We start from the raw sequence: 26,651 nt of genomic DNA, 5'->3' as shown, positions 1-26,651 counted from the left end.
GCTGTTGTGAGATTTCTGTTTTCATTGTGCATGTGAGCTCTGCTGTGTTCTAAAGAGAATTCCTCATCCAGTGGGTTTAATAGTCCTTTCCCATGTGATATGCCCGTACAGGCTTCCTCAAGAGCCAGTGCTCGATAGCCCCACCTCCTCGGCGATGGTGTCCGGGGGAGACGGGCGGCTCGCCCACAGCATGCTTGTGCTTCACAGGCATTTGCCCACTTCACCAGCACAGGAGACCCACAGGTAAAGGAACACACCTGTGATAAACCCCCTAGCAGGAACACACCTGTGATAATCCCCCTAGCAGGAAAATACCTGTGATAATCCCCCTAGCAGGAACACACCTGTGATAAACCCCCTAGCAGGAACACACCTGTGATAAACCACCTAGCAGGAACACACCTGTGATAAACCCCCTAGCAGGAACACACCTGTGATAAACCCCCTAGCAGGAACACACCTGTGATAAACCCCCTAGCAGGAACACACCTGTGATAAACCCCCGAGCAGGATCACCTGTGATAAACCCCCGAGCAGGAACACACCTGTGCATCACCTATACAATTTCTGTTTGTCTCACCTGTATCAACCAGTTACTGTTTTATATACATGTATATGATATAATGTAAAATAGTGTCTGCATTGGGCATTTTTGGTTTCTTATTGTACATGGTTAATAATGACAACAGTATGTATGTCACGATCGTTGTAATGATGAGACCAAGGCGCAGCGTGCATAGAGTTCCACATCATTTTAATAAAGAGAAACTCACTAAACAAAACAACAAAAGCACAAACTAAACGTGAAGCTACTGGAGTGCACAAAGGCAACTTACTGTAGACAAGATCCCACAACTAACAATGGGGAAAATGGCTACCTAAATATGATCCCCAATCAGAGACAACGATAAACAGCTGTCTCTGATTGGGAACCATATCAGGCCAACATAGACATACAAACACCTAGATGACCCACCCTAGTCACTATCACGCCCCAACCAACACAGAGAAAAACAGCTTACTATGGTCAGGGCGTGACAATGTAAACATGATTGGAAACGTAATCATTCAATTACTTTACATGGAACTGACAATTGAGTCACTGTTAAACCAAAATCAATACAATTTTCCAGAAAAACAACACAAAAAACATGACTGGCAGGGTATTCTAGTGAAGCGTGGTGGTATCAACTACCTTATATTTTTAGGACACCTGATTTTTAATATTCAACCTCTTGGTGGACATTTTCTTTTGTCTTTGCCTGAAAACTGTGTCAACTGCAAATAATATTTTCCTATGTCGACATCCCAAAGGGCACACACTAGTTGAATCAACGTTTTTCCACACAATTTATATGAAATTATGTTGAACCAACGTGGAATAGATGTTGAATTGACATCTGTTCCCAGTGGGATGTTACAATACAGCCTGAGCTGAGTTCTCTTCCACAGCCCTCACAGTTCCCATCTGGTGTGTGAAAAAATCCAGTGACTACCTATCATATGCAACTGGTAGAATTTTGATTCAGTAAAACATATTCATCAACATAAACACTTATCTGACATCTAAATAACAGATAAAACTAGTCATGAGCCTTGATTAGAGTTTAATCTAATCATTGGTTTGTTGAACTGCGTTTAAACGGGTTGTACAGAACTGAATCGCTTCTATTGCCTTGTTAAAGTTCCTGAGGTGTTCATTTGCTACGGAAAGTCCCAATGATAACATGCTATCTGCGGTTCAGAATAGACAAGAGGATGATGGGAACCTCCAGAGGGCATGCAGATGACTTTAACACTTCTCTGTGATGTGGTGGGTTGACATGTCTCACACATAGCCTGGAGAGGATTCTGTCTCCGAAGACTGAGAATAGTGCAGCAATCCAAACTTGGAAGTACTTTTGTCTCCTGAAACCAAACAAAGCCCCGGGGAGGGGAGACTACATTACATGCACATGCACATGAGAAAGGTCTGCACAAACCAGAAGGTTTAATGCAATGTTTCAGTACTGGGTAAAGCAGAATGGGCGAATGGAAGAGATTATCCTGTGGAATATCAGGACTGACCTACAGTGCATTCGGAGTATTCAGACGCCTTGACTTTTTCCACATTTTGTTACATTAGAGCCTTATTCTAAAATTTATTAAATAAACAATTTTCCTCATCAATCTACACATAATACCCTATCATGACAAAACAAAAACAGGTTGTTTGAAATTGACAGAGCATGTCAGAGCAAAAACCAAGCTATGAGGTTGAAAAAATTGTCAGTAGAGCTCCGAGATAGGATTGTGTCGAAGCAAAGATCTGGGGAATGGTACCAAAAAATGTCTGGCATTGAAGGTCCCCAAGAACACAGTGGCCTCCATCATTCTTAAATGGAAGAAGTTTGGAACCATCAAGACTCTTCCTATAGCTGACCTCACTGCCAAACTGAGCAATCGGGGGAGGTGACCAATAACCCGATGGTCACTCTGACAGAGGTCCAGAGTTCCTCTGGGGAAATGGGAGAACCTTCTGGAAAGTCAACCATCTCTGCAGCACTCCACCAATCATGCCTTTATGGTAGAGTGGCCATAAGGAAGCCACTCCTCAGTATAAGGCACATGACCGCCCGCTTGGAGTTTGCCAAAAGTCACCTAAAGGACTCTCAGACCATGAGAAACAAGATTCTCTGGTTTGAGGAAACCAAGATTGAACTCTTTGGCCTGAATGCTAAGCGCCACGTCTGGAGGAAACCTGGCACCATCCCTATGGTGAAGCATGGTGGTGTCAGAATCATACTGTGGGGATGTTTTTCAGCGACAGGGACTGGGAGACTAGTCAGGATTGAGGGAATGATGAACGGAGCAAATTACAGAGAGATCCTTGATGAAAATCTGTTCCAGAGCGCTCAGGACCTCAAACTGGGGCGAAGGTTAATATTCCAACAGGACAACGACCTTAACCACACAGCCTGGACAATGCAGGAGTGGCTTCAGGAAAAGTCTCTAAATGTCCTTGAGTGGCCCAGCCAGAGCTCGGACTTGAACCTATTCGAACATCTCTGGAGAGACCTGAAAATAGCTGTGCAGCAACACTCCCATCCAATCTGACAGAGTTTGAGAGGACCTGCAGAGAAAAATTTGAGAAACTCCCCAAATACAGGTGTGCCAAGCTTGTAGCATCATACCCAAGAAAACTGAAGGTTGTAATCGCTGCCAAAAGTGCTTCAACAAAGTCCTGAGTGAAGTGTCTGAATACTTCTTTTTTTTATACATTTGCAAAACATTTCGGGAAAAAATATTTTTGCTTCTTCATTATGAGGTATTGTGTGTAGATTGATGAGGCAAAAAACGATTTAATACATTTTAGAATAAGGCTGTAATGTAACAACATTTGGAAAAAGTGAAGGTGTCTGAATACTTTCCGAATGCACTGTATGATTGGATGGGAGAGGAAGCCAATGGAAGAGGGTTTCTTCCCAGCACAGGGCTTATGTTTTCCTGATGATGACTGCTGCTGCCTGGGCTATAGTGAAAGCAGACTGGCAGCGCGGGGATAGCTTTCTACATGCCTTCTTAGAGAAACACATCTTTACAGGAGAGGGAGACAAGTGATTTTGTGAGACAGTGTTTCCCCTATATGCATTTAGCAGAGGCTCACTGCCAATGCTAAATCGTGGTCGCCACTGCAAAAAGTTACATAAATAATAATCATCATTATTATTATTTGTTTATATATCATTTTTGGGATGGTAAATAGTTTTCAGTGTAAACTTAAAAGACTAAATGCAGATATACAGTATGTAGAAAAGATAGTGGACCTATATATTTTTAAATAAGAGAATCTTTGAGAACTAACAATCCCCAAAATAACAACTAGACAGTCAGGGAGAATCTAAAATTCAAACATTTGCATGGCATTGGGCCCCCATTGATTTTGTTATAATGTTTGAGTCACTCAGATACCATAAGAACACTGCATAAGCCATGGTAAAATGTGTTTAAAACTGCACATTTTCTATCAGCCCCATGGCAAAAAGTGTACAATTGCAGGAAATTAGCTTTAAAACAGAAGCATTTTGTCTCTGCGGCCAAGAGGGCCTCTACAACTGCAGCATTGCCACCCCCACCCCCACACTAATGTTTCCAAGGGGAAACACTGAGGCAAGTCTATGTGGTATAAGCGGCATATAACAATAGATGTTCTATTGGATTATGTGGGTACAACAACAATTACAGTACAATGTCCCTCTTTAGACTGCTATGGTGATGTCAGGGGGTCAGGTTTCATGTAGTAGTGTCTGTCTGTGCTGCTTACAGCAGAGTATTGTTGGAGAGATGCCTCTACTGTATCTATCCCAGGTCTTTATCAGACCTCTATCCGACCTCTATCAGACATCTTTATTTTTTTTACTGTTTTGCAACATATTGGACAAGTTCATGTAGTCCCTCCCTATTTTCAGTCCCAGGAGTCATTAGGGACGAATCATGTCACAGTTAAGCTCAATCTCTCCACTGAAATGATATCTCTTTCCGAAACCATTCACTGGCTGCCATCTCTCCCTTTTAGTACATTATTCAAAGAAATAGTTTGTTTATCCACATTTCTGGATAAACACATTTTGGATAAACAGGGGGGGGGGGGTTCTCAGTCGTGGTCTCAACTTGCTGTTCCGAGTTGGAATAATAGAATCCACAAGGTGCAATTTCGAAACTTGGTTGTGCATCATCAGTTTTTCCTCTTGTTATGTCAGTCACTGATAGTAGAGCCAGTTACAGTATCTATCTACCTTGTTATCATGGTCGAATTACCGGCAGGGGGCCCCCCATTGATTTTGTTTGTCAGTATCACTCAGATATCCTTTTGAAGGCTCTCGGATAAATACAATAAAATAAACCAATTAATATTATTATTAAAACAGTTTTTGGGGGGGAATTATTTTTGTTAGTCAATCTCGTTCAGATATCATTAAAAAAACTGCAAACATTTTACACCAAACACATTTCTGCCATGCCCATTTATTCAACTCCTTTTGGGTCCATTAATGTTTTTTTAGGAACATATCATTAAAGCCCCCGTGCAGTCTTTGTGATTGTAATAAATCACTGTGTGTGTTTGTATGTGTTTGTTTCATGAAAATAACTATTTATTTCCCTGAGCCTCCTTTGGCCTTTTAAATGACCAGTCTTATCATGTGGTCATTAGGAAACAAATTTGAAGATTTTTACATACACAGCCCTGATTGGTTGATAGGAGGGCCCACCCCTTCCCCAGACGAACAGTCATTGGTCTAATATAATCAGATCACATTGTGATGGCATGATGTGGGCCAACATGTCCATCCCACCTAAACAGGCTGAAATTCCAGGCATTTTTTATACCAACAGCTCTTACACAAAAATAGCATTATGATAATTTTCACCATTTCAGAATGTTCTTTCGACCTCATAGTGTGGATTTTAATATTTTTGTGCTGCTTCAGCAACAGCTACTGGGGATCCTAATAAAATACTAAAATGTTCTTGACATCACGTGAGATAGATGTTCAGATGCTGTACACTGAGAGAGAGAGAGGATGGAATCCTTTCTTTAGGCATTTTCTTATTGAACACACACGTCAGGGAAATCACCTTTAAAATAGGGCTGGGAATTGCTAGGGACCTCACAATACGATATTATCACAGTACTTAGGTACCGATACGATATCTATTGCGATTCTCACAATTCAATATGTATTGCGTTTAGATGTTCCAAACATATTTCTCACCATATGTCTGTTGCAGAGGGAAGCCATTCAAAAAACTAAATGGAAATAAAAGTGCTGAAAACAAATTGTCTCCCTATTTAAAAAGAAGATGGAGAACAAGCTATAAAGGAAAAATACTGTAGTTTTGGTGCAGGTACAGCAAACTAGCGCACAAATAATATTGCGATATTGTCAAAACAACACGATACGATATATCGTCAAAAATAATATGTAACCTTATCGATTTTCCCCTCATCACTACTTTAAAAGTCAAGTCCAGTGGGATGTCAGCGTATTACGTTTTGTTTGAATCCCAGCCTAGACTACTACACAAAGAAGACAGCACTCTCCTTCCTTCCCTCCATCCCATCATCCCTCCTAGAATAGCCCATAGCCCCAAGTCCTGGATACACATTGAAATGAAGTCATAAATTCCTCAACACAGTGTTAACATTAAAATAACAAGACTTGGCATAAATAACTAAATAAGTCAGATCTGTGGACTCAGTGACTACATCATATTTACTGGTGATCCAGAATGCATAGTTGCCATGGGATCCATCTGCCCACATCATACTGAATCTCTAATGACATCAATGTTAGAGGAACGTAGTATTAGACTGTCACAGCATTGAATCTGTATTGTAGTGCAATTTCTCTCAAATACGGGTCATTAGATATGTTACAGCTGTTGCAGTTCTATGAAGGTTTTGGTTGCACTTGCAGTTGGTGCCACCATTGCCTTCCCACCCTGACTCTCTGTTTGCCTACCCAGGTTTACCTGTGTGTGCATGTCCTGGCAGCCTAGTGGTTAGAGCGTTGGACCAGTAACCAAAAGGTGTTTGTTTCGAATATCCGAGACAACCAATGTGAAAAATCTTTTGATGTGCCCTTGAGCAAGGCACTTAACCATCATTTCTCCAGGGGTGCCATACTACTATGGCTGACCCTGTAAAACAACACATTTCACTGCACCTATCCGGTGTATGTAATGACTTATTTTTCTTTACCTGTGCCTTAAGAGTAGTGCTGATTGCAGGCCTTTGCTGGACAGACCTGAGTTTAAATAGTATTATTATTTTTCAAATTGGTTGAGTGTTTGATTGAGCCTACCTGTAAGTGCCAGATGTGCAGTCTTTGCACTTCTGGGACATTCCCATTGGTTGAATTTATTCACGCAAGTGCAATTGAGCGCAGTTGAAGTATTTGAGAAGGACACCAATGCTATTTGAAGCCAGCTGTGATGCTGGCAGAGAGCCAGGACAGTGCCATATGGGAATGAATACAGAGATAGAGAATAGGATCCAGTTGCTGCACTGCCAGGCATTCACAGGGTCTCACAATTCCAGCTTCCACATCTCCCACACTGAATAACTGGGGAATGTAGTGAGGGTGGGAAACCCAGCCCAAACCTGTCTGTCACACATGGGCACCATGCCAAGCTGGACAACTCAAACCAACCACAGAATTCTCACAGAAGGACACTACCAGTTACATAACAGTCTTACTAAAAAGGACCAGGGACACTCTAGCTTGTAAACTCTCTTAACACAGTGATTTATGTGACCAAAGTTCATGTTGACACAAATGACATTTATGCTGTTTGTCTACCCATGTTTTATTGTTTTTGTAAAGCTCATATGTTTTTTATGTTGGTGTGTATAGCATTTGTGCCATGAATTTAACAAATGTAACAAAGCCTATTAAATTAACTTTGAATTGAGGTGTTGACATTTCTATTTGATGGATTGGAATTTCAATAGGTTTAGACTGGTTGGTTTTTGCAGTACAAATGGTAGTTTTATTAACTACAGGCTAAATTGATACGCCATTGTAGTGCGAGTATGTATAATAAATGTGTCAATTTATTGTTTTAAGATTACACACACATATAGATTTGCCTTTCACTAAATCCTGCTTAAGAATGTTTAACATCAGGGATGGGCAACTGGCAGCCCACGACCCTCTTTTGAAGGCCCTCGGATAAATAAAATAAAATAAACATTTGTTTAAATTGAGGGGGGGGTTCTCAGTCGTGGTCTCAACTTGCTGTTCCGAGTTGGAATAATAGAATCCACAAGGTGCAATTTCGAAACTTGGTTGTGCATCATCAGTTTTTCCTCTTGTTATGTCAGTCACTGATAGTAGAGCCAGTTACAGTATCTATCTACCTTGTTATCATGGTCGAATTACCGGCAGGGGGCCCCCCATTGATTTTGTTTGTCAGTATCACTCAGATATCCTTTTGAAGCCTCTCGGATAAATACAATAAAATAAACCAATTAATATTATTATTAAAACAGTTTTTGGGGGGGAATTATTTTTGTTAGTCAATCTCGCTCAGATATCATTAAAAAAACTGCAAACATTTTACACCACACAGATAATATAATGTTGAAAGTGTAGCCCTGTCCATGTCCTCTTGTCCACTTTTCTCAGAAGGTGTCTCATTCCACATAGTTCAGTCTTTCTGTGGCAGGTAATACTATCCTGTACAGGAGGCTAGTTGAAGTGGGCAGTCTCCTATTCTGTTGTTGGATATATGGAGGGAAATCCTACAGAAGGCTTTAGAATGATTTAACACAACCAGCTCAGGACACACTTCACGCTAATTTCCCCCCTTGCGTATCAGCAATGTAAGGTTTTGAATATACATTTCAGACCAGATTTCAAATACAGAAACAATTTGAACCCTGTGTTTTAATGGGATCAAATAAAGTGAGTGGATTCATGTCTGTTATACAATATAATGATTCATTAAATGTTGGTTCACCAGCTTGTCCACCCGAAGAGGGCTGCTTTGAATTTAGCGATACTGATGAAAATATGTTGGAGATGTGTGTATCAGGTGTACATCAACCTTGTTCCTGTCCTCCCTCTCTCTCACAGACCCCTCCGGTCAGCTGTCCTCACCATCGCTCAGCTCACAACACGCCCATAGGGGAATGGGTGCTCACCCCTTGCACCCATCTCTGCTCATCCCGTCCTCTGTGAGCTCCTCAGGCCCTCCACACTCACCAATCTGCACGCTGAGCTCACCCATCACCAGCCTGGCTTTGCCCTTTTCTGTCAGCAGCCGTCCAGCGGGACACCACTCTACCTCCTCCAGCATGGGCATCAGCCCGCAGGTAAGGCCTCCAACGCAACCTACAACACCCAGACACCACACTCAATCCCCTGCTCCTTGGACTTGGTTTTCCTTCCTTAGTTGGGGTCTTGAGAAGAGCTGACTTGGTGTATGGCTGGCCTGCTAGGTTTCCATTATAAATTCAGTAAAACCAAATGTTGCCAAATGAAACTCTTTACAAGCTCGTCTGTAAGGATTCAGGATGGCAACATGTGCGTTGTGTAAAAGGACGGCCAAATGTGAGGATAACCTTTTCACAAACCACAAGCTGAGGCCTGGGTGCTTTTATGTGAAACTGAGAAATGCCAGGGTTGCCCATTTTATATTTGAAAAGGTCTCAAGAGGTTTTGTGGTATGCAAATTAATATGATATAGTAATGGCCTTGACAAACTGGATAAAAGGGGTTGGGTTATGTTTTGCAGGCTGTATATGGGTTATGTTACCGTGGTCTAACTCAGTCACTGTTAAAATAAACTTCTAAGGTCAAAGTTGGATGACATCACTCTGACCATGCCGGAATGGGGAACAATATATGTAATGTACTGTATGTACAGTAGGGGAGACCAGGGTTGGTTGTCTCAGGGGTTGGTTGTCACATGGAATGTGGGGTTGGTTGTCACAATCAACTCCATTATAAAAAAAAATGTGTGGTTGGTTGTGGGTAATTTCAAGGTAACAGAATTACATCATGGGTCCCTGATCTCTGCTAAACAGAAATGCATAATTATTGATGTCATTCTCTTCATGGTGATGTATCCTGAATAGGTACACAAGGTACAAAAACGTAGAATCCTCCTTTTCATGTTTGGGTATTATTCTACACACTGGCTATTATTCTAATGAGCTCTGCCCCCAAACAAGACCAAATTTGGTTGGTATGGACTGGACCAAATCTGTACCAATCATAGATGTCTATGTTTCACAGGTTTGGACATCACAATAAAGCATCATAGAGCACAGTACAGCACAGTAGAGTAGAGTACAGTAAAGTACAATACAGTCAATTATATTGTACTCTACTGTACTCTACTGAACTACACTCTACTGTACTGTACAGTACTGTACTTAACTCTAGTCTACTGTACTGTACTGAACTCTACTTTAAAGTACAGTACTGTTCTTTACTGTATTGAACTCTACTCGACTGTACAGTACTGAACTCTACTCTACTGCACTCTACTGTACTGTACTGAACTCTACTCTACTGTACTGAACTCTACTCTACTGCACTCTACTGTACTGTACTGAACTCTACTCTACTGTACTGTATATAACTGAACTCTACTCTACTGAACAATACTCTACAGTACTGTACTGTACTTAACGCTAGTCTACTCTACTGTACAGTACTGAACTCTAGTCTACTGTACTGTACTGAACTCTAGTCTGCTCTACTGTACTGTGCTGTACTGAACTCTATTCTACTCTACTGTACAGTACTGAACTCTAGTCTACTGTACTGTACAGTACTGAACTCTAGTCTGCTCTACTGTACAGTACTGAACTCTAGTCTACTGTACTGTACTGTACTGAACTCTAGTCCTCTCTACTGTACTGTGCTGTACTGAACTCTATTCTACACTACTGTACAGTACTGAACTCTATTCTACTCTACTGTACAGTACTGAACTCTATTCTACTCTACTGTACAGTACTGAACTCTAGTCTACTGTACTGTACTGTACTGAACTCTAGTCTACTGTACTGTACAGTACTGAACTCTAGTCTACTGTACTGTACTGTACTGAACTCTAGTCTACTGTACTGTACTGTGCTGTACTGAACTCTAGTCTACTGTACTGTACTGAACTCTAGTCTACTGTACTGTGCTGTACTGAACTCTATTCTACACTACTGTACAGTACTGAACTCTATTCTACTCTACTGTACAGTACTGAACTCTAGTCTACTGTACTGTACTGTGCTGTACTGAACTCTAGTCTACTGTACTGTACTGTGCTGTACTGAACTCTAGTCTACTGTACTGTACTGTACTGAACTCTAGTCTACTGTACTGTACTGACCTCTAGTCTGCTCTACTGTACTGTGCTGTACTGAACTCTATTCTACACTACTGTACAGTACTGAACTCTATTCTACTCTACTGTACAGTACTGAACTCTAGTCTACTGTACTGTACTGTACTCAACTCTAGTCTACTGTACTGTACTGTACAGTACTGAACTTTAGTCTACTGTACTGTGCTGTACTGAACTCTAGTCTACTGTACTGTACTGAACTCTAGTCTACTGTACTGTACTGTACTGAACTCTAGTCTACTGTACTGTACTGTACTGAACTCTAGTCTACTGTACTGTACTGTACTGAACTCTAGTCTGCTCTACTGTACTGTGCTGTACTGCACTCTATTCTACACTACTGTACAGTACTGAACTCTAGTCTACTGTACTGTACAGTACTGAACTCTAGTCTACTGTACTGTACTGTACTGAACTCTAGTCTACTGTACTGTACTTAACTCTAGTCTACTGTACTGTACTGTACTTAACTCTATTCTACGCTACTGTACAGTACTGAACTCTAGTCTACTGTACTGTACTTAACTCTAGTCTGCTCTACTGTACAGTACTGAACTCTAGTCTACTGTACTGTACTGAACTCTAGTCTGCTCTGCTGTACTGTACTTAACTCTATTCTACACTACTGTACAGTACTGAACTCTAGTCTACTGTACTGTACTGAACTCTAGTCTGTTCTATTGTACACTACTGAACTCTAGTCTACTGTACTGTACTGAACTCTAGTCTGCTCTACTGTACTGTGATGTACTGAACTCTATTCTACTCTACTGTACAGTACTGAACTCTAGTCTACCGTACTGTACTTAACTCTAGTCTGCTGTACTGTACTGAACTTTATTCTACTCTACTGTACAGTACTGAACTCTAGTCTACTGTACTGTACTGAACTCTAGTCTACTGTACTGTACTGTACTGAACTCTAGTCTACTGTACTGTACTTAACTCTAGTCTACTCTACTCTACTGTACTCTAAGGTACTCTAAGGTACAGTACTGTTCTTTACTGTTTTGAACTCTACTCTACTGTACTAAACTCTACTCTACTGTACTAAACTCTACTCTACTGTACTATACTCTACTGTACTATACTCTACTGTACTGTACTCTACTGTACTGTACTCTGCAGAACTCTGCTCTACTGTACTGTATTTAACTGAACTCTACTGTACTGTACAGTACTGTACTTAACTCTAGTCTACTGTACTGGACTGTACTGTACTGAACTATACTTTAAAGTACGGTACTGTTCTTTACTGTATTGAACTCTACTCTACTCTACTGTATTTAACTTAACTCTACTGTACTGTACTGTACTGCACTTAACGCTAGTCTACTCTACTGTACTGTACAGTACTGAACTCTAGTCTACTGTACTGTACTGTACTGAACTCTAGTCTACTCTAATCTTGTGGGGCGGCAGGTAGCCTAGTGGTTAGAGCGTTGGGCCATTAACCGAAAGGTTGCTGGATTGAATCCCTGAGTTGACAAGGTAAAATGTGTCGTTCTGAATAAAGGTAACATAAAAAAAATAGTTTTTTATTGAACTCTAGTCTACTCTACTGTACTCTACAGTACTGTACTTTACTCTACTGAACTAAACTTTACTGTTTTGAACTCTACTCTACTGTACTGTACTGTACTCTACTCTACAGTTCTGTACTCTACTACACTGTACTGTACTCTGGTCTACTCTACTGTACTCTACAGTACTGTACTTTACTCTACTCTAGTCTACTCTACTGTACTTTACCTTACTTTACTCTACTATACTCTATTGCACTGTACTGTACTTTACTCTACTCTACTCTACTGTACTCTACAGTACTGCACTCTACTCTACTCTATATTACTGTACTTTAGTCTAGTCTACTCTACTCTACAGTACTGTACTATACTCTCCTGTACTTTACTCTAGTCTTCTTTAATGTACTGTAAATAAAAGGTTAAATACAAAATAAAATAAAATACTCTAGTCTTCTCTACTGTACTGTACATTACTGAACTATACTCTACAGTACTGTACTGGACTGAACTCTAGTCTACTGAACTCTACTGTACTCTACTCTACTGTACTCTACAGTACAGTGCTTTACTCTACTCTAGTCTACTGTACTGTACTGTACTCTACTCTACATTGTGGTACTGAACTATGCTATAATCTACTCTACCGTACTGTACTATACACTAGTCTACTCGTACTGTACAAAACTCTACTCTACTGTACTCATCTCTACTCTACTGAACTGTACTCTACTCTACCCTACTCCGCTGTACTGTACTGAACTGTACTCTTCTCGAGTCTACTCTACTGTACTGTCTACTCTACTCTACTGTAACTAAACCATAATCTACTTTTCTAAGACCCCTTTTCCATCTGTTTGACCAGAAATCAAAGCATTTGCTTATTCCTAATTTGCAGGATGGAAAATGGTTGAATCATTTATATATGCTTTAATAATTGAAAAAATAAATACAGTTGAAGTCGGAAGTTTACATACACCTTAGCCAAATACATTTAAACTCAGTTTTTCACAATTCCTGAGATTTAATCCTGGTAAAAATTCCCTGTTTTAGATAAGTTAGGATTACCACTTTATTTTAATAATGTGAAATGTCAGAATAATTGTAGAGAATGATTTATTTGAGCTTTTATTTATTTCATCACATTCCCAGTGGGTCAGAAGTTGACATACACTCAATTAGTATTTTGTAGCATTGCCTTTTAAATTGTTTAACTTGGGTCAAATGTTTCGGGTAGCCTTCCACAAGCTTCCAACAATAAGTTGGGTAAAATTTGGCCCATTCCTCCTGACAGAGCTGGTGTAACTGAGTCAGGTTTGTGGGCCTCCTTGTTCGCACACACTTTTTCAGTTCTGCCCACACATTTTCTACAGGATTGAGGTCAGGGCTTTGTGATTGCCACTCCAATACCTTTACTTTGTTATCCTTGAGCCATTTTGCCATAACTTTGGAAGTATGCTTGGGGTCATTGTCCATTTGGAAGACCTATTTGCTACCAAGCTTTAACTTCCTGACTGATGTCTTGAGATGTTGCTACAATATATCCACATCATTTTCCTCCCTCATGATGCCATCTATTTTGTGAAGTGCACCAGTCCCTCCTGCAGCAATGCACCCCCACAACATGATGCTGCCATTCCCGTGCGTCACGGTTGGGATGGTGTTCTTCGGCTTGCAAGCATCCCCCTTTTTCCTCCAAACATAACAATGGTCATTATGGCCCAAAAGTTATATTTTTGTTTCATCAGACCAGAGGACATTTCTCCAAAAAGTACGATCTTTGTCCCCATGTGCAGTTGAAAACTGTAATCTGGCTTTTTTTATGGCGGTTTTGGAGCAGTGGCTTCTTCCTTGCTGAGCGGCCTTTCAGGTTATGTCGATATAGGACTCGTTTTACTGTGGATATAGATACTTTTGTACCTGTATCCTCCAGCATCTTCACAAGGTCCTTCCACGCACTAACAAAGCACTTCAATATGTCCAACTTCTCCCCCAAAATCCAAGACATCCGAAAACAAATGTTCATATTTGGCATCTAAGGTCTAAGAGGAGGCCTGAATAAACCCTCATTACAAATATTTGAGTTGGCTTTATGTATGTGGTGGTTCTTTCTACCTGTTAGGGTTGGACTCAGCCAAAATAAGAAAAACATATTCTCCAGTCTAAAATTAGGATGTTGGCAACGTGGGAATGCAATGTGAATCACCACAACACAGTTTTCTCTAAAGGGTGTCTGTCTATCACTGTGGTACAAGATCTCAAGACTGTGTGTGATTGCGTGTCAGCTGTGTGTGTGTGTGTGTGTGTGTGTGTGTGTGTGTGTGTGTGTGTGTGTGCGTGTGTGTGCGAAGAATGAGAGAGATGAGCGTCTTTGTCTCCACTTTGACAGTCTAATCCTCTTGTCTCTTCTCTTTGTTGCTTGTTTCTAGCTCAGCTTCCCAGTGATCTCCAGTGGCAGCAGCATTATCAGCACAGAGGACATCAAACCCCCACTGGGCCCAAACAGAGTGCTAAAGGTTCCTGCTCAGCCCACATGCACCTGTCTCTCCCTTAACAAACACATCTGTGCCATCTGTGGAGACCGCGCCTCAGGTCAGCACCCCAAACGTCCCCACGACAGCCCCACAACATCTCCCTGATCCCCAATACAGGGCCCTACAGGCTGGGGGGTCCCTCATCTAAAAATGCGGATCACTGTCATTCTACTGTACAAGCATGAAGGGAAGAACTAAACCGTTGTATGTATTGTTCTGGCAGGTAAACACTATGGAGTATATAGCTGTGAAGGTTGCAAGGGCTTCTTCAAGAGAACAGTGAGGAAAGAGCTGATGTATACCTGTCGAGACAACAAGGACTGTCTGATTGACAAGCGCCAACGCAACCGATGTCAGTACTGCCGCTACCAGAAGTGTCTGGCCATGGGCATGAAGAGAGAAGGTATGCTCCAGGAAATTACCTGAAAGAGTGAGCACAGACAGACACTCATGTGAAACCAACGTCAGCGTGCTGCTTTGCTTCCTCCACTGTCCCTGTCCCCTCTCAAACACACGTGACTGACTTCCTCCACTGTCCCTGTCCCCTCGCAAACACACGTGACTGACTTCCTCCACTGTCCCTGTCCCCTCGCAAACACACGTGACTGACTTCCTCCACTGTCCCTGTCCCCTCGCAAACACACGTGACTGACTTCCTCCACTGTCCCTGTCCCCTCTCAAACACACGTGACTGACTTCCTCCACTGTCCCTGTCCCCTCTCAAACACACGTGACTGACTTCCTGCACTGTCCCTGTCCCCTCGCAAACACACGTGACTGACTTCCTCCACTGTCCCTGTCCCCTCTCAAACACACGTGACTGACTTCCTCCACTGTCCCTGTCCCCTCGCAAACACACGTGACTGACTTCCTGCACTGTCCCTGTCCCCTCGCAAACACACGTGACTGACTTCCTCCACTGTCCCTGTCCCCTCTCAAACACACGTGACTGACTTCCTCCACTGTCCCTGTCCCCTCGCAAACACACGTGACTGACTTCCTGCACTGTCCCTGTCCCCTCGCAAACACAAGTGACTGACTTCCTCCACTGTCCCTGTCCCCTCGCAAACACACGTGACTGACTTCCTCCACTGTCCCTGTCCCCTCGCAAACACACGTGACTGACTTCCTCCACTGTCCCTGTCCCCTCTCAAACACACGTGACTGACTTCCTCCACTGTCCCTGTCCCCTCTCAAACACACGTGACTGACTTCCTCCACTGTCCCTGTCCCCTCTCAAACACACGTGACTGACTTCCTCCACTGTCCCTGTCCCCTCTCAAACACACGTGACTGACTTCCTCCACTGTCCCTGTCCCCTCTCAAACACACGTGACTGACTTCCTCCACTGTCCCTGTCCCCTCTCAAACACACGTGACTGACTTCCTCCACTGTCCCTGTCCCCTCGTAAACACACGTGACTGACTTCCTCCACTGTCCCTGTCCCCTCTCAAACACACGTGACTGACTTCCTCCACTGTCCCTGTCCCCTCTCAAACACACGTGACTGACTTCCTCCACTGTCCCTGTCCCCTCTCAAACACACGTGACTGACTTCCTCCACTGTCCCTGTCCCCTCTCAAACACACGTGACTGACTTCCTCCACTGTCCCTGTCCCCTCGTAAACACACGTGACTGACTTCCTCCACTGTCCCTGTCCCCTCTCAAACACACGTGACTGACTTCCTCCACTGTCCCTGTCCCCTCTCAAACACACGTGACTGACTTCCTCCACTGTCCCTGTGCCCTCTCAAACACACGTGACTGACTTCCTCCACAATGTACCAACCAAAAGTGTATCCTACGAAGCAGGTTTGAGGAGTTAGCGAGGTAGCATTGGTCAACTCTGAGTTCAACTCGGGATAACCAGTCATGTACATTTTTGTCAGGTAGATGTCTATGGCAACGAATCCTTAAGAACTAACTTGATCCAGGGAAGGCTAACTCAGGGCTAACTCCATTTATCCTGAATGAAGTGTCTGAACCACAGGTTGAGGACCAATGAAATCAGATTCCCTCCCTCTCGCAAAGATTGCGACATCATCCCCTTCATTTGAGGAAGAAGACTGATTAAATATTTTATTAATCAAATGCTTTTTTGTGTGTTAAAAATGTTTAAAAAGTGACTTGCCCATGGATTGATGTTTCAGCATTGTCTCAATGAAGAGTTCGGCATTCGACTAGCCACGCGCAGTTACAAGCCTGCTAGAGTTCGCAGCAGGCGGATGAGCAATATCCACCGTCATACGGATGAAGCTTGAGCTGGACAAGATTCCGGCGCCGACCGAGATGGCCGCCTCGCTTCGCGTTCCTTGGAAAATATGCAGTATTTTGTTTTTTTATGTGTTATTCCTTACATTGGTACCCCAGGTAATCTTAGGTTTCATTACATACAGTCGGGAGGAACTACTGAATATAAGAGCAACGTCAACTCACCACCGTTACAACCAGGAATATGACTTTCCTGAAACGGATCCAGTGTTTTGCCTTCCACCCAATACAATGGATCTGATCCCAGCCGGCGACCCTATGCGACGCCGTAAAAGGGGCAAACGTAGCGGTCTCCTGGTCAGGCTTCAGAGACGGGCACATCGCGCTCCACTCCCTAGCATACTACTCGCCAATGTCCAGTCTCTTGACAATAAGGTTGATGAAATCCGAGCAAGGGTAACATTCCAGAGAGACATCAGAGATTGTAACGTTCTCTGCTTCACGGAAACATGGCTAACTCAAGAGACGCTAACGGAGTCGGTGCAGCCAGCTGGTTTCTTCACGCATCGCGCCGACAGAAACATACATCTTTCTGGTAAGAAGAGGGGCGGGGGTGTATGCCTTATGATTAACGAGACGTGGTGTGATCATAACAACATACAGGAACTCAAGTCATTCTGTTCACCTGATCTAGAATTCCTCACAATCAAATGTCGACCGCATTATATACCAAGGGAATTCTCTTCGATTATAATCACAGCCGTATATATTCCCCCCCAAGCAGACACATCGATGGCCCTGAACGAACTTTATCTGACTCTTTGTAAACTGGAAACCACACACCCTGAGGCTGCATTCATCGTAGCTGGGGATTTTAACAAGGCTAATCTGAAAACAAAACTCCCTAAATTCTATCAGCATATCGATTGTGCTACCAGGGCTGGTAAAACCTTGGATCATTGTTATACTAACTTCCGCGATGCATATAAGGCCCTCCCCCGCCCTCCGTTCGGAAAAGCTGACCACGACTCCATTTTGTTGCTTCCAGCCTACAAACACAAACTAAAACAACAAGCTCCCTCGCTCAGGTCTGTTCAACGCTGGTCCGACCAATCTGATTCCACGCTTCAAGACTGCTTCGATCACGTGGATTGGAATATGTTCCGCATTGCGTCCAACAACAATATTGACGAATACGCTGATTCGGTGAGCGAGTTCATTAGAAAGTGCATTGACGATGTCGTACCCACAGCAACGATTAAAACATTCCCAAACCAGAAACCGTGGATTGACGGCAGCATTCGCGTGAAACTGAAAGCGCGAACCACTGCTTTTAACCAGGGCAAGGTGACCGGAAACATGACCGAATACAAACAGTGTAGCTATTCTCTCCGCAAGGCAATCAAACAAGCTAAGTCCCAGTATAGAGACAAAATAGAGTCGCAATTCAACAGCTCAGACACAAGAGGTATGTGGCAGGGTCTACAGTCAATCACGGATTACAAAAAGAAAACCAGCCCCGTCGCGGACCAGGATGTCTTGCTCCCAGACACGCTACCAAAACCTGCGGGCTCTCCTTCACTGCATCCGAGGTGAGTAAAACATTTAAACGTGTTAACCCTCGCAAGGCTGCAGGCCCAGACGGCATTCCCAGCCGCGTCCTCAGAGCATGCGCAGACCAGCTGGCTGGTGTGTTTACGGACATATTCAATCAATCCTTATCCCAGTCTGCTGTTCCCACATGCTTCAAGAGGGCCACCATTGTTCCTGTTCCCAAGAAAGCTAAGGTAACTGAGCTAAACGACTACCGCCCCGTAGCACTCACTTCCGTCATCATGAAGTGCTTTGAGAGACTAGTCAAGGACCATATCACCTCCACCCTACCGGACACCCTAGACCCACTCCAATTTGCTTACCGACCCAATAGGTCCACAGACGACGCAATCGCAACCACACTGCACACTGCCCTAACCCATCTGGACAAGAGGAATACCTATGTGAGAATGCTGTTCATCGACTACAGCTCAGCATTTAACACCATAGTACCCTCCAAACTCGTCATCAAGCTCGAGACCCTGGGTCTCGACCCCGCCCTGTGCAACTGGGTCCTGGACTTCCTGACGGGCCGCCCCCAGGTGGTGAGGGTAGGTAACAACATCTCCACCCCGCTGATCCTCAACACTGGGGCCCCACAAGGGTGCGTTCTGAGCCCTCTCCTGTACTCCCTGTTCACCCACGACTGAGTGGCCATGCACGCCTCCAACTCAATCATCAAGTTTGCGGATGACACTACAGTGGTAGGCTTGATTACCAACAACGACGAGACGGCCTACAGGGAGGAGGTGAGGGCCCTCGGAGTGTGGTGTCAGGAAAATAACCTTACACTCAACGTCAACAAAACAAAGGAGATGATTGTGGACTTCAGGAAACAGCAGAGGGAGCACCCCCCTATCCACATCGACGGGACAGTAGTGGAGAAGGTGGAACGTTTTAAGTTCCTCGGTGTACACATCACGGACAAACTGAATTGGTCCACCCACACAGACAGCGTTGTGAAGAAGGCGCAGCAGCGCCTCTTCAACCTCAGGAGGCTAAAGAAATTCGGCTTGTCACCAAAAGCACTCACAAACTTCTACAGATGCACAATCGAGAGCATCCTGTCGGGCTGTATCACCGCCTGGTACGGCAACTGCTCCGCCCACAACCGTAAGGCTCTCCAGAGGGTAGTGAGGTCTGCACAACGCATCACCGGGGGCAAACTACCTGCCCTCCAGGACACCTACACCACCCGATGTCACAGGAAGGCCATAAAGATCATCAAGGACAACAACCACCCAAGCCACTGCCTGTTCACCCCGCTATCATCCAGAAGGCGAGGTCAGTACAGGTGCATCAAAGCAGGGACCGAGAGACTGAAAAACAGCTTCTATCTCAAGGCCATCAGACTGTTAAACAGCCACCACTAACATTTAGCGGCCGCTGCCAACATACTGACTCAACTCCAGCCACTTTAATAATGGGAATTGATGGAAATTATATAAAAATTTACCACTAGCCACTTTAAACAATGCCACTTAATATAATGTTTACATACCCTACTCATCTCATATGTATATGTATATACTGTACTCTATATCATCTACTGCATCTTGCCATCTTTATGTAATACATGTATCACTAGCCACTTTAAACTATGCCACTTTATGTTTACATACCCTACATTACTCATCTCATATGTATATACTGTACTCTATACCATCTACTGCATCTTGCCTATGCCTTTCTGTACCATCACTCATTCATATATCTTTATGTACATATTCTTTATCCCTTTACACTTGTGTGTATAAGGTAGTAGTTGTGGAATTGTTAGGTTAGATTACTTGTTGGTTATTACTGCATTGTCGGAACTAGAAGCACAAGCATTTCGCTACACTCGCATTAACATCTGCTAACCATGTGTATGTGACAAATAAAATTTGATTTGATTTGATTTGGACTATGAAGCTAACGGAAGCTAATTAGCTTTAGAAAACCCTGAGTAGATTTAGCTTTCTCCATAGGATACTCCTCTGCTGTGCTACCGAATAGGAACCCACCACACTAGACACCACCGCAAAGGCAGTGTGTGTCTAGTAAAAGGGCTTGTTGTTCTCTCAGCCCTATACTGGGCCCTCATTTACACACACACACACACACACACACACACACACACACACACACACACACACACACACACACACACACACACACACACACACACACACACACACACACACACACACACACACACACACACACACACACACACACACACACACACACACACACACACACACACACACAGACAGCATACTTTATAGGGTACACCATCTTTCAGCACAGCGTCTAGGGTACACCATCTGTCACCGCGGTGTCTAGGATACAGCATTTGTTACCACGGTGTCTAGGATACAGCCTCTGTCACCGTGGTGTCAAGGGTACAGCCTCTGTCACCGCAGTGTCTAGGATACAGCCTCTGTCACCGCAGTGTCTAGGATACAGCCTCTGTCACCGCAGTGTCTAGGATACAGCATCTGTTACCACGGTGTCTGGGGTTCAGCGTCTGTCAGCACAGTTCCTGTATCTACCCTCAGGGCATGGCTGGTGAAGAAATTATCTCTCGTTTTGGAATACGGACGCTTTCCCTGCTTATTGTACTGTTTATAATGTTTGATGTTTAATTGGATCTTAGCCAATAGTTTCATATACTGAGCCACCACTGATTAACACTTTGGTTCCTCTGTAAACAAAATATAACTTTTAAAGCTTACTGAACCCTTCATAAACTCTTCATGAGACCATTCATATCAAATGTCATGCTATAAAAGGAGATCTTCACCTTGGTGGAGTAGGCTAAGAGCATTCCCCACTTCTCTGAGATGGCCCTGGACAGTGTTTTATGGGGCTGGCTATAACAGAAGCTACATTCAATGCTTTCACCCCAGCTGTGCAGGATGAGCGCCAGAGAGCTAAGGAGAGGCGCGAGAGTGAGGCGGACTCGTTAGGTTGTGCTAATGAGGACATGTCTGTGGAGAGGATAGAGGAGGCAGAGCTCGCCGTGGAGCCAAAGACCAAGACATACATCAAGGGGAGCCTGGGCGTGCCCACCAACTCAGTGAGTTCACTGCACACTATATAACGTATTACTGATCACTTACTATATAGACTCTATGACTATATATTAGCATACACTGTATATCACATACTGGCAAAACAACCTCATTCCCCCATCTTATGCTAACTGCCTAGGGGGGAGGTATAGCTGAGACACAAGCTGAATGTTCTTCAAATTTGCTTTAGAAACCACCACAGAAAAGTCCCCTTGGTAGAGGCCATATTTAACTCAAGCTCATTGTATCCCTCCAGCTCAGGTCTCTGATGAACTCTTGACCCCCTGACTTCCACTCTGTCTCCCCAGCCCAATGACCCTGTGACCAATATATGCCAGGCAACAGACAAGCAGCTATTTACCTTGGTGGAGTGGGCCAAGATGATCCCCCACTTCTCAGAGCTGGCCCTGGACGACCAGGTCATCCTCCTAAGAGCAGGTATCGTCTGATCTCATCTGCTGTGGTCAAACCTGTAAGGGGAAATAATTTATCCAAACTGAGCAGCTCTGACAACTGGGATTTACTCGCCTTTTACTTGATGTCCCACCATTTACCAAGGCCATATTCATTAGGCTCCAAACGGACCTGAACAAGGAGGGGATGTTTGAACTTATCCAACAAGAAATGCTCATTTACATTTTCCATTGGAAAATGTTTTGTAACGTTTCCCATTGCATGCCTTAATGAATACGACCCAGTTAGAGGTGTCCCTCTCTACCCCTCAGGGTGGAATGAGCTCCTCATAGCTTCTTTCTCCCATCGCTCCATCACTGTGAACGACAGCATTCTGCTGGCAAACGGACTCCAAGTGCATCGCAACAGCGCCCACAGTGCAGGGGTGGGGGCCATCTTTGACAGGTAAACACTAACAGCCTGGCTCACAGATCCTCATCATCACAGTTAGTCCATTCATTGGTACCATTGGATACTTGAATAATCTACCTCATAGTGGATTGAGTACTATCATATAATTACAGTTAAAGTAAGATTTAAAGTGTAACTGTTAACAAACCCAATTTTACTCAAAATTCCTGATAAATATTCCATGGGTTTTTCAAGCTCATTACATGCTCATTGCTCATTGCCTTATTATCACAAAATCTGGCCTAATTATGCTTGCATGCTTTCGAATCCAAATCTTTTGAGAAGGTTTGATGTAGGATCATGAATATTTCCCTCAGATTTCATCTGACATGCAACATTTTGTGCATTTGTGATGCTTGCAGAGTGATGAATTAATCTATGAATATTTTGTCTCTGAAGAGTTGTTGGGGCCATGAATTCTAAACAGCGATACATCCAAGGCTATCAGAGGAATGTTGTCAGTATATTAAAGTAGCTTGTTTTACTTGCACAGAGTGCTGACTGAGCTGGTGTCTAAAATGCGAGACATGCAGATGGACAAGTCTGAGTTAGGGTGCCTTCGAGCCATCGTTCTCTTCAACCCAGGTAGGTCTACTGTACATCACACACTCCATCCCGGATAGCAACTCATCAAGCTGTACTGTACATGAATGGGACAAAGACTGTTATTTCAAGCCTATTCTTAGTCAAGGTTGCTTTGTGTTGTTTACATACAGTAGTAATACTGATATAGTATATACCTGTTCAATGCATATTCATTTGTAAATGTGAAGAGGAGGAATTTGAAGACAGTATGACTTGTGTTACAGAGCACTATATAAAATATATAAAGACCTATATAAAATGAGGTGAATAGAGCAAGGTTATATTTAATGTTAATTCACCACACCAACATCCTAGTATAAACCAGGCTCTCTAATACAAATCCAGTAGCCTCGTGTGTGTGTGTGTGTGTGTGTGTGTGTGTGTGTGTGTGTGTGTGTGTGTGTGTGTGTGTGTGTGTGTGTGTGTGTGTGTGTGTGTGTGTGTGTGTGTGTGTGTGTGTGTGTGTGTGTGTGTGTGTGTGTGTGTGTGTGTTATATGAAGTTAATGCCTGGTCTCTGTTTAACACATTTTAATCAGGTTGTTAAGAGGAATAGATTTTGATGGCCTACTTTCCAAATGTAGTGTGTTATGTAAAGCCTGAACCATTTTAATGTTTTGCTTTCCTCCTAAACTATCAACAATACAGTGCATTCGGGAAGTATTCAGATCCCTTGACTTTTTCCACATTTTGTTACGTTACAGCCTTATTCTGAAATGGATTTAACAACTGTTTTTCCTCTTCAATCTACACACAATACCCCATAATGACAAACTGAAAGCAGGTTTTTAGACATTGTTGCAAATGTATTAAAAATAAAGAAATACCATATTTACATAAGTATTCAGACAATTTGATATGAGACTCGAAATTGAACTCAGGTACTGTTTCCATTGATCATCTACAATCAAGTTTCTACAACTTGATTGGAGTCCACCTTTGGTAAATTCAATTGATTGGACATGATTTGGAAAGGCACACACCTGTCTATATAAGGTCCCAGAGTTGCCAGTGCATGTCAGAGCAAAAACTAAGTGATTAGGTTGAAGGAATTGTCCGTAGAGCTCCGAGACAGGATTGTGTCGAGGCACACATCTGGGAAAGGGTACCAAAACATTTCTGCAGCATTGGAGGTCCCCACGAACACAGCGACCTCCATCATTCTTAAATGGAAGAAGTTTGGAACCACCAAGACTCTTCTTAGAGCTGGCCATCCGGCCAAACTGAGCAATCGGGGGAGAAAGGCCTTGGTCAGGGAGGTGACCAAGAACTCGATGGTCACTCTGACAGAGCACCAGAGTTCCTCTGTGGAGATGGGAGAACCTTCCAGAAGGACAACCATCGTTGCAGCACTCCACCAATCGGGCCTTTATGGTAGAGTGGCCAGATGGAAGCCACTCCTCAGTAAAAGGCACATGACAGCCCGCTTGTGAGTTTGCCAAAAGGTACCTAAAGGACTCTCAAACCATGAGAAACAAGATTCTCTGGTCTGATGAAACCAAGATTGAACTCTTTGGCCTGAATGCCAAGTGTCACGTCTGTAGGAAACCTGGCACCATCCCTACGGGGAAGCATGGTGGTGGCAGCATCATGCTGTGGGGATGTTTTTCCAGCTGCAGGGACTGGGAGACTAGTTAGGATCGTGGGAAAGATGAACGGAGCAAAGTACAGAGATACTTGATGAAAATCTGCTCCAGAGCGCTCAGGACCTCAGACTGGGGCGAAGGTTCACCTTCCAACAGGACAACTACCCTAAGCACACAGCCAAGACAACGCAGGAGTGGCTTCGGGACAAGTCTCTGAATGCCCTTGAGTGGCCCAGCCAGAGCCCGGACTTGAAATCGATCGATCATCTCTGGAGAGACCTGAAAATAGCTGTGCAGTGACGCTCCCCATCCAACCTGACAGAGCTTAAGAGGATCTGCAGAGAAGAATGGGAGAAACTCCCCAAATACAGTTGTGCCAAGCTTGTAGCGTCATACCCAAGAATACTCGAGGCTGTAATCGCTGCCAAAGGTGCTTCAAAAAAGTACTGAGTAAAGGGTCTGAATACTTATGTAAATGGGATATTTAAGTTGATTATTTCTTATAAATTTACACAAATTAAATAAAAAAAATAACATTTTTGCTATGTCATTATAGGGTGTTGTGTGTAGATTGGTGAGTTAATCCATTTTAGAATAAGGCTGTCACGTAACAATGTGGGAAAAGTAATGGGGTCTGAATACTTTCCGAATGCACTGTATAGGCCATCATTAGTATGTGTGTGTGAAAGGCAACCGTTTTCTAATATACTGTATTCAGTTCGGTACTTAAGACTTGATCTCAATGACTTACACCTCAAATGGTTTGGATTAATAGAAGCAGAAGCCTATATTAACTCCGTTTAGTTGCTGTGAAGAATTCATTTATAGGCCATTGTCAAACGAACATCTTCAGTTTAAATTTTCTTGCTGGTTTCTCTGTACATAAGACTGTTCATAAGTCTGATAATATTTGCCTTCAAAGTCCACGTCATTGACCTCAAACGCTACACGCTCAGTGTGCTTATTGACAACAGAACCTTAAAGCTAATATCAGTTTGGAAAGTTAACCATTGTTTGGGTTGGACCAGTACAGTGTTAAGTAGTTTACTACTGCCCTCTCCTGGGCAGACATTTCTATTACACAGGAGTTTTAATGTGTGTTGTGTGTTGGTCTAAAAGTGATATGGAACACAGAGTTGGTTTCCTTGTCACCAATAACACGTTCTGTTTTGTTTCCATATGTGTAGACTCCAAAGGCTTGTCAAACCCAGGGGAGGTTGAGACTCTCAGAGAAGGGGTGTATGCTTCACTGGAGGCATACTGTAAACACAAATACCCCGACCAACCAGGAAGGTACTGGTCATTGTTTGGTCATCACCAAATATTTGATGAACCTACTTCTACGGTACTTAGTGACATATGTCATTTCATCCAGATGTATAATAGTTTTGTTATCATCATAGTCACTCTTTACATGTTCTTGTCTTTTACAGATTTGCCAAACTGTTACTTCGATTGCCAGCCCTACGTTCCATTGGCCTCAAGTTTCTGGAGCACCTGTTCTTCTTCAAACTGATAGGGGATACACCCGTTGACACATTCCTCACGGAAATGTTGGAAGCTCCACACCAAATGACGAAACAGCACTGCAGTTAAAGACTGTCTGTCCAATACTTGCCTCAAAACGAAGATAACTGGTAATTTGCCTGATTGACAGACTAAGTTTGAACACAAGAACTAGTGGACAGCAAACCTATGGCTTTGTTTAATGTACAGTAGGTGTATTTATCATAGTTTTGTGTCAAAGAGAAATGTCTTGAAGATAAGGGCCAGAGTCTGCAACAACTCAAAGCATGA

The 26,651-nt window shown here is 43.2% G+C and overlaps 1 protein-coding gene across 1 annotated transcript in view; it reads left to right on the top strand.

Moving 5' to 3' along the window:
• The window catches only part of LOC120050470 (retinoic acid receptor RXR-alpha-A-like), a 78,135-nt gene extending 51,685 nt beyond the window's left edge, over window positions 1–26,450 (top strand). Inside the window, exons 7-15 of the mRNA XM_038997062.1 lie at window positions 8,581–8,860; window positions 14,852–15,014; window positions 15,180–15,359; window positions 21,657–21,826; window positions 22,130–22,259; window positions 22,547–22,679; window positions 23,179–23,270; window positions 26,042–26,147; window positions 26,288–26,450. Coding sequence (XP_038852990.1) covers window positions 8,581–8,860; window positions 14,852–15,014; window positions 15,180–15,359; window positions 21,657–21,826; window positions 22,130–22,259; window positions 22,547–22,679; window positions 23,179–23,270; window positions 26,042–26,147; window positions 26,288–26,450 — 1,417 coding nt within the window. The remainder of the gene's footprint in view (window positions 1–8,580; window positions 8,861–14,851; window positions 15,015–15,179; window positions 15,360–21,656; window positions 21,827–22,129; window positions 22,260–22,546; window positions 22,680–23,178; window positions 23,271–26,041; window positions 26,148–26,287) is intronic.
• The last annotated feature ends 201 nt before the right edge of the window (window positions 26,451–26,651 follow it).

This window comes from Salvelinus namaycush, chromosome 1, assembly GCF_016432855.1.
Source record: "Salvelinus namaycush isolate Seneca chromosome 1, SaNama_1.0, whole genome shotgun sequence".
NCBI lineage: Eukaryota > Metazoa > Chordata > Actinopteri > Salmoniformes > Salmonidae > Salvelinus > Salvelinus namaycush.
This window is presented reverse-complemented; position numbering and strand designations above follow the sequence as displayed.